General features: G+C 44.2%; 1 protein-coding gene across 1 annotated transcript in view; it reads right to left on the bottom strand.

The window, feature by feature from the left end:
- LOC135900193 (uncharacterized) overlaps positions 1 to 13763 on the bottom strand; it is a 36689-nt gene extending 22926 nt beyond the window's left edge. Inside the window, exons 1-5 of the mRNA XM_065429635.2 lie at positions 13630 to 13763; positions 13428 to 13543; positions 8934 to 9238; positions 6992 to 7184; positions 3871 to 3919 (exon numbers count right to left, since the gene is read on the bottom strand). Of these exons, the coding sequence (XP_065285707.2) occupies positions 3871 to 3919; positions 6992 to 7184; positions 8934 to 9221 (530 nt within the window). The 5' untranslated portion in view covers positions 9222 to 9238; positions 13428 to 13543; positions 13630 to 13763. The remainder of the gene's footprint in view (positions 1 to 3870; positions 3920 to 6991; positions 7185 to 8933; positions 9239 to 13427; positions 13544 to 13629) is intronic.
- Between the last annotated feature and the right edge of the window lie 1230 nt (positions 13764 to 14993).

The raw sequence follows: 14993 nt of genomic DNA, 5'->3' as shown, positions 1-14993 counted from the left end.
ATGTGCAATTCCTTCGGCGTTTAGTCCAACACGAGAGTGGTGAGTTGGTGTGAAAGATTACTACGCGTGCACCACTGGTGTTTGCATATAGTTACAGAGCACACAGGGAGACGTGTTTGCTTGAGGTGTTGTTGTGCGTCCATTGGAAAGGCTTGGCCATTATTATTGCTTCACATGGCACACCGCATCGTGGCAGAAGTGTTAAACTGTAATTGAAATATGCGGATGTACGTAATTCAAATAATTATTATAATTGTATGTATGCATTGTATACACAAACCCGTCGTGGTCGCTCAGTAACTATGACGTTGGACTGCTAAGCACGAGGTCGCGGGATTGAATCCCGGCCACGGCGGCCGCATCTCGATGGGGGCGAAATGAGAAAACACTCGTCTACTTATATTAGGTGCACGGTAAAGAACGCCAGGTGGTCCAAATTTCCGGAGTCCTCCGCTACAGTGTGCCTCGAAATGAGAAAATGATTCTGGCACGTAAAACCCCATACCTTAATTGTTTTCGTCTCTTTGCGGTCTAAAACCCGTTTCGCTGGGTAGCGAATACGCTCTTCTTTCGCGTGATGCTTCTTTCGGGTCTGGGTGTCCTCGATGCTGATTGCACGCTATGGAGCACTTTTGCTGGCACGTGTTTACGTGTTCCTTTTGCATACGTGGCTAGCAGGCTGCATACGTGGCTAGCAGCCCAGTACGTGACCTCCAAAGCCCAGCACCTGCGTTTTTGTCGCACAAGAAAGCAAGCACAGTGCGTGCAATACGCACAAACTGTAAAATGGTGGCGTGGGTGCGCAGGCCGCGACGCGCGGCGGCGAGTGCCATCTGGTGGTGTTGCAGGAAACCCAGCGGCACGCGCGGCAAGACCGTAACAGCAGCAGCCGTACCCGTAAATTCGGAATAATAGGCAAAGAAAGCTTCGCTTTAATGTCATACCTCCTTGCCAGGAAGGAGCTACTACAGTGCGCCTGCTGGCCTTTATTCTACGTATGTGTTAGTAAGTGTAGTTTTGTGGAGATACCACCTCGATGAGGCTTCTTCTTTATTTTTCAGTGCAATAGAACGTGCCCTATCTTTTCGTCAGCTTTTTTAAGAAGAACGCGCACCCGTGTCAGTCTTTCCTATGGTGTACAATAAAATTTGACTACGTGCTGTCTCAAATGATAATTACGACGTGTCTGCCAGACAATATTGTTACGCAATCATGCAAGTTTTACTGCTAGGAACGACAGTGTTTACCCGCCGGGGTTGCTCAGTGGCTATGGTGTTGGGCTGCTGAGCACGAGGTCGCGGGATCGAATTCCGGCCCCGGCGGCCGCATTTCGATGGGGGCGAAATGCGAAAACACCCGTGTGCTTAGATTTAGGTGCACGTTAAAGAACCCCAGGTGGTCAAAATTTCCGGAGTCCTCCACTACGGCGTGCCTCATAATCAGAAAGTGGTTTTGGCACGTAAAACCCCAAATATTATTATTATTAACGACAGTGTTCGTATAGCTACCATTATGAACGTCTGAAGACAATCTAGTGCTAGTGTCTACAGGCAACGCTATAATGACTGTTCAGCAACCGTAAGAGATGTGTCCATGATTTTGCCTTACAATCCACGGTTCTGCTTTGGAACAATGTTGTGGAACAGGTTGTTATTGTTTCCAATATTATTTTTGCCACAATTTTAGTTCTAACGGTTAACTGCTCAGGCTAGCCAAGAAGTAATCTAAACAATAGCTGAAAGTGGTTATTGTTCCAAACTCAGCATCACCTGCTCTCGATAATTCAGTGGCATGTCGTCTGGTTAGGAATTGAACTCGTATGAAGGTAAAGACGTCATGACGACAAGTGTTATACTACTTCGGGCCACGTTGACTTCACTTTCTTTAATACAAAGCTTCAATTAGATTTGCCTCCTTGCATGCTGAATATTGCACTTATTTATTTATAGGCACTGAATGTAGCACAATAATACAGAGTGTTTCACGTTACTTCAGCCTAACATTAAAAATATGCCGATGTCCCGTAGCTAGACTAAACGAAGTTAATGTAGTTGGCCGTCCCTTGGAGATACTCAGATTATTTTTGTATTCCGCAAAATTACATAATTAGTCTCAATTATTTTTTCAGCTTCTCAATTATTATAGTTAGATGAAAATTGTTAATGAGAAAACTTTACAGCGACATGAGTAGCTCCCCATACGGCTTTCTGATTCTCAATACGTGCTATATAAAAATTCCTTTGCGAGCGTTGAAAGAAGCCCTCGAATGCACGCAAAATTGCCGCGCGACTGGCTGCTCGAGGCACTTTGCGTGTATTCGCGGACTTCTTTCACGCTCCAAAAGACACTCTTATGTAGCACATATTGAGCAACAAGAAGCTGTGTCGGCAGTTCTTGATTTTGCTGCAGAATTTTCTCATTCACACCTTTCATCTAATTATAATAATTGTGAAGTTGCTTAATTAATTAAGACTAATAATCGAATTCGGTAAATGCAAGAAATACTTTGTGTTTCTTCAAATGACGCCAACAATATTACCTTGCGTCTGTCCATCTACATCATAGCATTTGCATATATTTAAAATGTGGCTGAAGTTCCGTGAAACACCCTGCATAAACGACAATTTGAAACGCTTCACTGCTCTATATAACATGAGTGAAACTAGCAAGTCAACAAAACCAAAAAGAACAATAAATTTAGGACAAACAGTTTTCGCCAAAGAATGAAGGCATACATTTTAAAAATATGCATGTACATGATGATGAATTAGAATTGATAGCTAAATTATTGTATAGTGCTCGTTATTTCTCATTTTGTGTGTGTGTGTGCGTGTGTTCGTGCGTGCGTGCGTGCGTGTGTGTGTGTGTGTGTGTGTGTGTTTGTGTTTGTGTGTGTGTATGTGTGTGTGTATGTGTGTGTGTGTGTGTGTGTGTGTGTGTGTGTGTGTGTGTGTGTGTGTGTGTGTGTGTGTGTGTGTGTGTGTGTGTGTGTGTGTGTGTGTGTGTGTGTGTGTGTGTGTTTGCGTGCGCGCGCGCGCGCGCAAGTACAGCTACTATTAGATATGAGCACACTCCACTGCGTCTGCTCGAAGTGGGCAGCTTCCCTTGCAGGTTTTGACGCCCGGAAACAGTACCGTGGTTTATGCGGGGATACCCTGATGGAAGGCTAAGGATTAACGTTGATGACCTCGGTTTTATAGGTACGCGAGCGTTTTCGTATTTGCCATCGATGGATATGCGGCTGTGGGAACCTTGCTACTGAAAAATGAATTCCCCCAAAAGACATCTACACCATTGTTCGGCAAGAAAAATTCAAAATTATTATTCAATAAATGCGCGTGGGTTATTTTTCTGAAGGTTCAATAGAAGCTTCACAGGAATAAGTAGTTCACAGGAATAAGTGGAATAAGTAAACGTAACTTCAAGCTCACAATGTCTGTTTAAGTGTTTATGCGTGGGCAAGAATACCTAACGATCAAATATGGAGCGCAGTGATGAATGCCTGAAGATGCGATGAGCAAATCTTTCTGACAATGTGGGGTTACCTAGTTACCTTAATTATCTGCCAAGGAGGAAACAGCTGGTAATGTGAATACGAAGCACTGAATAATATACGAAACAAGGAGCACGGAACAGCAGTCGGACCATTCTGTAAATGCCAGGCCGAAGATGAAGTACCACTTAGCAGAGTAGCTAATTGGATTATCTGATGATACACTCTATGAGCGTACAGCGCGAAGGAAAAACGTAGGCGTAAACAGGACAAGGCACGTATCCTTGCCTTGTCTACGTCCAAGTCTAACCTTCATGCTGTACACTCACGATGAAGACGAAGCCAGTCACTTTGATGATATTAATGCAAACACTTACTGGATGCGTTCCCTTGTGGCCAGCTTTTCTTCGGCAGAGCAACCGGCGGCTACCAGAAACAAAAAAACGTGAATCAGGGCACAATCAATCAATCAATCGATTGAATCTTTGGAATAACAACATCAATTTGCACAGGCATTGCTACACGAACATTAGTAAAAATAGTACCGACAGTATTATAAGACAAATGCTAATATAAAGCGTCAAGCTTACAGCTCATAACATAAGCGAAAATGAGAGAAAAATTCGTTCAAATTATTCAGACCATATAATTCAAAATATCAATGCGCTTCCCGAAGAACTGTTATGCAATCTATTTGGCTTTTATTGTTTTTCTTACAGTTTAGATCAAGTCTTATTTTCAAACGAAATAACGAGAGTTGTTTGTCCAGCGCCCTCCTAGCTAATTTCTGTGCGTCTTTTCCGTGTTTTCTTGCAGTTGTTTTTGCTGTTCCATTCAAACCTTGTATCGAAGACTATCATAGGTATTAGCACTCTGCAGCATGTGCCCCATCGTATAATGATCACTTATAGCTTGGGTGTTCTTTCTTAACACATTCTCTCCATCACTCCTGCGTTGAACGTAGCAGGAACAGAAATCCTTTACTGTAATCTACTTTTCGGCTTATTGTCATCATATTTTTTTGTATTTTGTGTTTTGGCGACCACTAAGCCAAGATTACTTACTATACTGGACTTTCACATTTTGATTCTTGCCGTAATATTCAAATTATATTTTGTTGTGCACATAAAGTATTTCTACTCAAGCTCTATGCATTTCAAGCATTGTGCCTCTATTTCGTGTCTTGCTAACTTCAGTGACAAGGCATTATCTTTTCGAATTTTTTTCAGAAACGCCATCACTGTATCAAAAGTCTCATCATCTGCCGGTCGATCAATATATATTCATAGTGAGTACTGAACCTCAATAAAACATATCCAACGGAACTAGATCTGAAGCTGCCGTAAGTTCTTTGGCATACGGCACGCGCTGCAGCAGCAGCAGTCCACTCTAGCGAACATCGACAGTTGTATCCAGCGAATATGATGCTTCGCCGGGAAAGATAACTGGTGGCCGCAGTTCCTTTGACATATGAGTAGAATAGCGATACATCTGTGCCTACAAAGAGAACGGAACAGTTGGAAAAATAAATAAAGAACACTGAAATATTGCGATCATTGGTGCAAGCCGGAAAGTTTCTTTTTTTTTTCAAAGCTGGGTTTTCTCAACATTATTCTTATGAATATGGCACGAGCCAGTGACTTCTAACGGGGTCTGCCCACTCTATGCTGGGACAGGGAGGGACCGTGGTTCTGACGTAGGATGGGGGCACATTCGACACGGCTTTGAAGGAAACCATGACCTCACGCGACAAGAATAAAGGGAAAACAGCAAATTAGACGTTTCCATTGAATAATTACTACAATTATTTAGGTGGTCTAAGAGTAGAACGTCCAAACAAGGATAGCAAATTATCTCATTGCAACCGCAACACTGATTAGGCAGTGCAGCAGCTTATCAGCTGTTAAACAGGAACCGCTATACTACACGAATTGTTATAGGGCGGCGAACGGCTGCTAAAGTGCAAACATTTTATACTCTCATTAGGGAATGGCCACACTGATTATCCCTACAATGAACAGACCAAAGACATGTTACTGAATGCGACCACTTCAAAATATTGACACGTGTGCTTATCTTTATCGGCCGACCACGTTTCGCCGCCTAACAAATGTTATCGCACAGCACGGGGCGCGCCTGCATGTATCCGAAGTTTCTGGAAAGTTATCGATGCTTCTATCCGTTGTCTGTTGTCGCCGAACCTTGTGTTATCTGATTTCATCGCCTGACGCGAATGGTGTAGAACTTTGTGGAAGGCACCCGGGTCCCAACGATTACTCTGGAACGTTCGAAGACTGCTGTATAAAAGCCGACGCGCTTGACCCGCTGATGAGATTTTCGACGATCGCCGAGTGTGTTCGCCGCTACCGTTGTTCTTTGAGTGCAGCCTGTTTTTGAGGGCATAGGTTCGCCCAGTAAAACGCTCGTTTCGTTAATCACAATTTTGCTGCCTTCTTAACCGTCACTACCACGTGACAATATAGTCAAATTATGGCAGTTGGTTGATCAAAGCTTCATGTATAATTCAACATGTTCGAAGAAGATTAACAATGTGCCGTTCTCTCGAACAACCTTAACCACCTGTATATATTCAAACGGCTATCAAAAATTGACGAACGCGGATTACGCTAAAGATAAGCATGAAAAGATCGACAAACCATTTTCTTTCTACAACATCTGCAACTAGAACGTGACAACTTCAACATTCTGGCTGCGCGCCGCCTGGCGCTACTCAAAGAAACTATTACGAATTGTTAAAAAATCGATGACTGGTTCGCGCGCGGCTAAATCGAGCAAAATCCTTCCATCCGGCTATGAAAAACGCCTATGAGGCCCGTTCCCAGTGAGAACAACCTTAGGACTAGCGTGCTTCAAGAACTTATAAAAGGGAAACGTGTATTGCGATGTTCTCTGAAATACGGCTGACGCAGTGTGCGTGCAGACGTGTGTTGAAAACGCTACCCACTTGAGTTAACAACGAGAACTCGCCGACTGCTCACAACTTTGGGAAATCGAGTCAAATTGTTTTGCACATTGCAATGTTTGTCAGTATAATTCCACTTGCGAAACAAATGAGAAAACCTTCATACTGCCGAGTCCAGAGAGAAAATGTACCACATTTACGACGAATATTATAGAACAACAATTGGACGCACATCGCCATCGTATTTTGAAGAAGCACGTATATATTACGCGCTCAATTCACATCTGGGTCTGCATATCTTGCGTTAAATGTAATCATTCGGCTGACTGCAATTCGTCAATAATATTTGTGGGACACGTTTCTCGTTCGTTCTATCCATTTAATTCTGAAACGTGTTGTTTTGTCTAAGTGCCTACTGCTGCAATTCCTTTGTTTTGATTCCCTAATGGGACTACGGCATTTTAGTCTGCTGTCTTTGGAGCGCACTCTGCGTGTGTAATTCACATCTTGTACCTTTTTTTGTGCCAGTATTATCAAATGAGCAAGGCAGGTATGCGAGACGTTCATTGTCTTACTTGATCTTGCTGCATGGTGTGACGTTAATGTACTGCGCACTGAGGATGTGCCATTGGTAGCAATAGCTCCCAGCTGGATAGATGACTTATGGCACGTGGTCTTTTCGCCGATTTCCTGTACTCTCTGTGGAGCTCTTCCGCCTGGCTGGATAGTGCACTTCACCTTTGGTCTCTCAACTGGTGATGGGTCTGTCTGTAAGGAAAGCAAATGCGCTCAGGCAAGGTAATAATAGGCCCATCGAAGTTCGTGCCTCTTTTGTTTTTGTTTTTTCTTTAAGGCAGGAGCATTTGTGAGCTAAAATGGATTTAACGTGTCTATAAGTGTGTTTGCCAAAAGTTTCAAAGAATCCAACACGACGTAATGCTGCGCCGAGGTTTGGGAATCAAACTTGAGCTCCCAAGACTTCGAGCCAAGTGGTCTAAGTGCTACACGACGTCTTATTTTCAACCGTTTTTCTAACCTGAAGAATGGGTTGACCAACTCCTTGTCTTATAATGGCGAGCATGTACGTACTTACGGCAACGTCCCGCAGACAGAAATATAATCGGCTCTGTACTCATTCTTCACCATAAATATATACATTATGTGAACCCAAATCACCTATGCCACAACTTCCCCATTACGGCATGACAGGCCTACTTCCTTGCGGTAAAAAGTTGGCTGTGAGGGACGGGATTGGGCAAGCGCCTCCTGTCGCTATTGGGATATGATTATGTAAGGCTCCGAAACCTTCACTGCTTCGCTTTCCCTTCCTGCTACCAGCACGCCCCCATAGTGTAATTCAATTACTAAAATCATTGTTTCATACACAAAACCCTTTCATTATTCTCTTGAGTAGAAGGGATTTGCGCTTCTGCAGCTCTGTCAGCTCTTTAAGTGGTAGTAACGGTCATTCCGTGGAAAGACGCTTCTGGAGTGTTTGAGCATTTACTCACAATTTTATTTACAGTAAATGGCTAGCACTCGCCTTAATTCACTATGTGAGTACACGCCACCGCAATTGAAGTGGCCTGAGTGCATTTCAACGTAATGAACGAATACGTTGAGCTAAGGTCCCCGGATGGAGCGTGGTACGATACTGTCGTACTATCGTACACTCGAGTTCCTGTATACACAGAGATGGCAGCACACTTCGCCAATATCACGTCCTCATTGCATACTCTTCTTGCAAGGAGCGACTGAACAATAAAAATGTCAAAAGTGCTTAACGGCTGGATTTGTACCCTGCTTCGCAGTAAGCTATAACATAAATTGCAGGTGTCCGCAGGGCCAGAAAATAAAATGGAGAAAATCGCGTTGGAGCTGTCGCTGCAGGTATGTTGGGATCTTGTATTTATCCTAGCTGCTTGCAGCGCGCTTCAGTTGTGTACGGCAAAACGAAATACAATAAAACAGGCTGGCTGCGAGAGGAAGAGGCCATAGAATTTCCTAATAACATTACTAGAGGGTACCCTGGCACTGTAATTGTTCCGCTATGCCATGGCGATAATGCTTAGTACATAGATTAGACTGATGTCCGCGCGTGCGGGTCCAGACTTCCTTGTTGCCTTGTTTACTATGCTTTACCAGCATTTATAGAAGTAACAATTAAAGCAGTCTTTTTTTCTGACGCAGGAGAAAATGAGATTCAACGCACATTCATATTCACTACGAATTGTGCTACACATGCCAGACAATTTTCCCTAAAATTATCACCTTGCAAAATCACCGTCTTTTAAAGCCACAAGGACGACGCTTATGGAACTCCGCGTAATAACCATCATTCCAATGCTGACTGGACCGCCATGTTCGAAGCTCTTGTATAGACAACAACACTTTGGCCAGAGTTTCGTCATTCTTGCAGGAATCTATCTGGAAGCGTCCACATTGGTTCCGCCCGGGCTTGCGAGTGTGTGGGCTCAAGAGATCGCACGTGTGAGAACAGGGTGTTTCTCTGCGTACCTGCGTCGTCGCCTCAGCAGAGCTGGGCCGGGAGCAAGGGCACTTGATGGTGACCTGCACGTGCAGGTTCTCGTGCTGGTGGCAGCTGCACGAGATGACGGACACGGCCGACGGAGGCAGCGGCACACTGCTCGGCTCGCCAGCCGCCCCGCAGTGGGCTTGGGGCGGCGTGAGGGGGGCGGCGTCGCCACAGTTGCGGCCATCGGACATGGACACCAGGCGTTGCACCAGTTCGTCCATCAAACGGTCGTGCGTGGCTGCAGTGTCCGATCCCTGGCGGCCACTCATGGCGAAACCACTCACTCCTACGATAAGCATCGCAAAATGCATAAGCAAGGTTCGCACTACTTCTGTAGAATACAGAAACAGGGTGCTTTACCGCATGGCACCTGCTGTGACACTTAAGCATTGCTCCCATTGCACTAAGCAGTAATGCCACTGAAGTCGAGATGTGGTACCTCAGACTGTTACTGTCATGCTTCACAGTTCGTCAAGGAACGTTACCCATTGGTGCTAAATTACAGTTATGTCGCTGTAAAAAAAATTGCAAGTCTAGAGAGCGAAACTGCACGTGCCCTGTACATATATGCGAAAGTTTTGACATCGTTAGAAAAAAACAGCTCACTATCAACCAAATTCTCAATTTCTAATTTCTTTTTTTTTGACAACGCAGCAAAAGTAGAATGTTTTAGGGCAGCGTAAGGCAACTAGTGGTCTTTATGTGACGACGGTCTTTCCACAAGAGCCCAGAGTACGTCACTTTTTGAACAACGACAAGCCAGCAGAGCTTATTTGTTGCATACTGTTGCGCGCACTTGCCTGTTCTTGAGCTGCCGCTATCTGTACAGGACAAAGGCAAACTGACAATACTCGAGAGGCAATATATCGATCGTATGCTATGGGACAACATTTCGTCTGATTGCGCAATTGTCAGAGCCAGACAAAATTACCTCTTTGAATATTCAATTACTGTTATATGCGAGGCCACGCCCCACACCCCGCGATACAAATTTATTTGCATTATCTCAAAAATGAATTGACGCATTCATTACGAAGTAGGTAACATGAATGGGTGCGCATAACTAAATACAGATAAAGCCCCCAAACAAAATGGGCCAAAGTTGCCACGTTCCAGGTCGTCCCTTGTGGACGCCATTGAACGATCCTTGAAGAAATGCTTCTTAGTTCAAACTAGGCATTCTCATTAACATACTGTCCATTTAGTGCATTCATAAATAGGAAATTCAACACCATACTGTTTTTAGCAGTACCTAACCGTATTATCACTGAACGGTGTTATGTATTGCAGATGGCCTACCAACTACAAGGTAACGGAAGAAGGTCTCGTGTAATAATAAATTGGGGTGCTGTCGAAGTGAAAGCAGGCTCTCCCTATATTTAGAAAACCCTATTAAATTTATGCTCATAGTAAACAAATTAGAATACATAGTCTTGTTGGAGCTAGCAGTAAAATTAGTCAAGTGGCATACTGCCACTTTGTCCGGCTACGCTCTAGAAATGGCCGTATCTAAGAACTAGCTCGCCGGCCATTGTTCGTGATGCAGAGAAGCCACGTTTACATTCAGACCGATGGGGCCGCGTTGCATTTCATCACTGCAAGTGATGATTTTTTCCAAGTTGTCACGCAGTATTTTTAAATAATTTTCAATTCTTCCGTTGCTGTATTCTCCTCCATATTCAAAGTAATTGCGATGTGAAGGTGATTTTGGGAGAATTTGGTCTTCGTCTGCTAAAAACACGGCGCCGTAATGTTAATATGCATAAAAAGACGGAATGAAAGAAAATGACAGGAGACTCGGGCGAGCTTGCAGAGTCCCAATCCAATATCTAACGAAGCTGTTTTGTTCGAATCGCAGTAGGGTACGTGTACAAATTACATGGAACACTTTAAAATGTTGCGCGTGTATAAATAGTTCATATGGAACTTCGTTCTGTACCTTTCGCCACTGGAGAAATTCGATCACCACGCAATTAACTTAATATGTTTCCCATTTCTGCAACATATCAATTTTGTGCAACGCCAGGTTTACTCGAGACCTTGGGAAACGTACCTCATAACGGCGGCGTGACACTTTCAAACACTAGATATAGGAATGCTTTGCCAGAGCTATAATTTATACGCGTTCATTTAACTTCGTACGCCTATTTACCAGAGTGCTCCAATTTTTTCGATCAATTTGATTTTGGGGGCATTCCTGTGTAGTTATCCTTGGGTTGCGTGCTAAGCTTGCCGCCTCTTGTAATATTTAGTCACACACGCTGTGGGGTGTTTGAATGCGTGATCAATTTCGAATGCACTAATTACCCCAACATGTTTCTCACCATATAACTCATAACCTGCCGCGTATTCTCCCTAAACATCAACACATGCTTGGTAGAGTTCCTTCGGGACACTGCGAAACAACTTAAAATGTGTATATCACACTGAATATGTTCAAAAAGTAATGTGTTAGAAAGGCAGTATTCCACACACATTAATTTCTGTTTGCACACATATTTGTGATAGGCTTTCATCCGTGTTGGCTAAATTTCAATTTCGTGGAAGTTGTAGTTATACGAAGTTAGCAGGTTAAATATTGTGCCACTCGTGAAACTCTCTTATTACGCTTTCAAGCGCTTATATACATAAGTTAATGAAAACGGTGTAGTAAGGCCCGACAATTTCAAGTTTGCCTGCACATAATAAACAGCATGCCCACTCCTTTAAGCAAAATATAAAATTTATGTAACGAAAAATTCCCTTGGTACACCATGAAAAATTGCATAAAAAGGTCCAAAGGGCGCAAAAAGGCTACTTAAAACATCGGAGCACTTCATTAGAAATATTTCCCAAAGCTGCATTTGATCCACATGCATTTACGTTCGTACACATATTTCCCACAGCGTTTTCCTTCTGTTCGTCATATTTGGCGTCAGTGGTGTTTGTAGATATGCCTGAGGGTTGAACTAAATTTTGAGCCGCTCGTAAAACATAGTCACAATTTGCAGGAGCACTTACGTACTTTGTTGCAGAAGTCCTAATTACCTCATACACTTTCTAGTTTTCCTGAACATTTCCCTAAATTTCGCCAAATATAAAGAATGTACATCCTTTACTTCACAAAAGACAGCGGTGAAACCAACGAGACTCGCGTGCCATGAAATTATGGGAAAAATGAGTTTGTTAATAGCACGCGTTTAATTACGGCAGGAGAATAGAGGTTCCACCACCACCTTACGCTTACCATTCCACTTATGTTTACTCATTGTCAAGTTATACTTTATGTGTTATGATTCTGGGAAACGCCGTCAATAACAGCCCTATGGCGCGTTGGAACGTTTTAATAAGTAACTTTTGCAAAACCTGGAGTTCCCCTACCCAGAAGAGACATATATAATTTGTCAACACAGCATGTTTATTTCCTCAACGAAGTATAAATAACGTGCATTGCATAGTTCATTGAGACAACAGGGAATAAGTAAATGCATGAATCGTCTAACGCATACAAATTGGGAGACGATGAGCATTCAGCAAATATTTTGAAAGCACGTAAATAATGCGCACGCTTCAAGCTTTCGGTTCATATTACCGCTAAAGCGGCCCTCGTTTCTTGCAAATGTGAAATTTCTGCCATTCTTCATACTCCCAATGGTGCGGCGGAACTTTGCCAACATTTCATATATGGCCTCTAAACTGGCCAACAAGGAGGGTCTCGCTGGTTTTATTTCACCGCTAATGACCAAACATAGTTTCAAGTTGCCCTGCACATTGCACCTAATGTTCGCCACATTCTTTATAAAGTTCGTGACTAACTTCTATTTTTCGGAAAATTGTAACAATTTGAATATAATGTTTTCAGTGCTTCTGTTCACATCAACAGCTTCTCTGTAAAATAGACCAACGGGAGAATAAGGGACACCGTTAATACAGCTCACGTTCATCTGGGAGAAGCAGTTATGTGTTGGCGATTGTGGAAGTCGCTTTCTGTGTTCTGTTCGAGGTGGCATTATAGTTTATGACGGCCGTTGGTAACTTCTCGCAAGGTGTTATTCAGACTGCTTGCCCGCACAACAAAAACATGTTCAGCGCCTAAACAAAAGGCGTGAAAGCCTTGCTCGCTTACTTTAACCACGCTATAATCTTAAAGAACTAAGCCACCCACGTCCTGACGCATTGGTTTTGTGGTGATTGAACATCTCTGTAGTCAAAATAACGTGCGACCGAGCTTGGCATAATGTTTTGAAAACTACCGGAAGCACCAAAAAGCGAACAGCCGCTTATGCTATTGTCTCAAAAGACTCTTCCGTCTGAGCTTTTAGGGGTGCTCGATACACTCCATCCAAAGTATGAAGCATTCTCTTGCGCACTTTGAATTACAGTAACGCCTCGTATCGCGTGACTGAGCCCTCTTGCAAAGCTTACAAATTAAAAGAGAGAGTGAGTCATAGTGAAAAAAGAGCAAGCAGCCGGTCACAAGCGGAGGACAGACTCACCACAAACGCTGGGCTAAAGCTCTGGTGTCCGTGCCCGTTGAGTGCGCGCCGGTAGCAGGTATCGCACTTGCAGCAACCAAGTAGCCCGCTTGACCACAGTAATGAGGTAGGGCTGCCTGTGTTCGATCCGTTAGGTTCCCTTACCCATCGACGGAATCCACAAAGAACCACAGGTGCATCAGGAACAGAAAATTCTCCTTACCTGATCGTGTGTCGCAGCAGCCAGCTAAGAGAACACGGGAACGCTGACCACCCAGCACGCGCCTAAGGCACGAGGGAGGCGTCGCGTTGCTCGCGCTGCCTGCTTGCGCCTGATTCCATGACGCTTACCCACAACGGCGGGAGACTGGCCGACAAATCAGCACTTAAAATGCGAAGCGGAGAGAAAACCGTCAGGCTAATGTAAAAGTTTCGCAGGTGTGTTGAAGCAGACTACGTTTAGAGAGACCCATTCTAAAAAGAAAGTGTATCGTTTACATATACAGTGAAAGCTCGTTAATTCGAACTTCAATAATTCGAATTTATGGATAATTCGAACTGTACGATTTGGTCCGGCCAAGCTCCACAGAAGTCTATGTATAAAGAAGTCCGTTAATTCGAACGCGAGAAGGTTCCCTCACGGATAATTCGAACTACGCTCGCCTGGCACACGGCCAGAGAAACGCGCCTACTGCCTACACACAAGGCTGTATTGCCTCCGAAACGGAGAGAATGGCGAGAGAAGGCAAAATCGGAAAAAATCTAACCGACGCGGGGTGAGCCAGAAGGCAGCGGCGGCTGCCGCCTCTGCGTTCTACGTAACCCCCGAGACTTCTTGCCCGTTGTGAATCTCGGAGGCTTTGCAAATCTTGTACAGCTGCTAATGCTGTGCGGAGATGGCACGGCAAGCGCCAAAACACAGCGAATCAAGTACGTCGCAGCTGCGCTTGCAATCAAGAACCAACGAATCAGGGCCTTCGCCGCCTTCACATGTTCAGCGTGTTTGTCTCGGCACTCTTCGTCGGTTGTGCACCTCTGTTTTCAGCTTAGGAAGTATCGGCCGTCGCGATTCATTGTGATGGTGTTAAGCCTCGGTTAACGTTCGTTTCGGTGGACACCGGTGGTGTGGCACAGTCGGACCCAGAGCCTCGACTTTCGGACCCAGAGCCATCACTTTCTACCACGCCAAATTTCTGACACGCCTTACTGCTTCCAAATCGCAGTGTACTGTTGCTCTCCTTCACTTTCGTTAGTTCGAACTTTCGTTAATTCGAACTGAAGCGGCTTCCCCTTGCGGTTCGAATTAACGAGCTTTTACTGTATGTACAGCAAATTTGCAGGCTATAACTTGACCACAAATGCGAGCAGGGCTCTGTGCATTGCGGAGAGGCTCGCGTTGAAAATGATGATTTGACCTATCCTCACGGTGTCTTCTTTTTCGTCCTAAATTTTATTTTCTCTTAATCCTATGATGTTTTCGTCCAAAGTATGATGCCTCTACAACGAACGAAAGGATAAGTTGTCTCCTTAATAGAGGCAGACGATGAGCAAGGAGCACAGGACCGTTCTGTAGCATGAGGCAGTCAC

This window comes from Dermacentor albipictus, chromosome 4 (genome assembly GCF_038994185.2).
Source record: "Dermacentor albipictus isolate Rhodes 1998 colony chromosome 4, USDA_Dalb.pri_finalv2, whole genome shotgun sequence".
In the NCBI taxonomy this organism is placed as follows: Eukaryota; Metazoa; Arthropoda; class Arachnida; order Ixodida; family Ixodidae; genus Dermacentor; species Dermacentor albipictus.
This window is presented reverse-complemented; position numbering and strand designations above follow the sequence as displayed.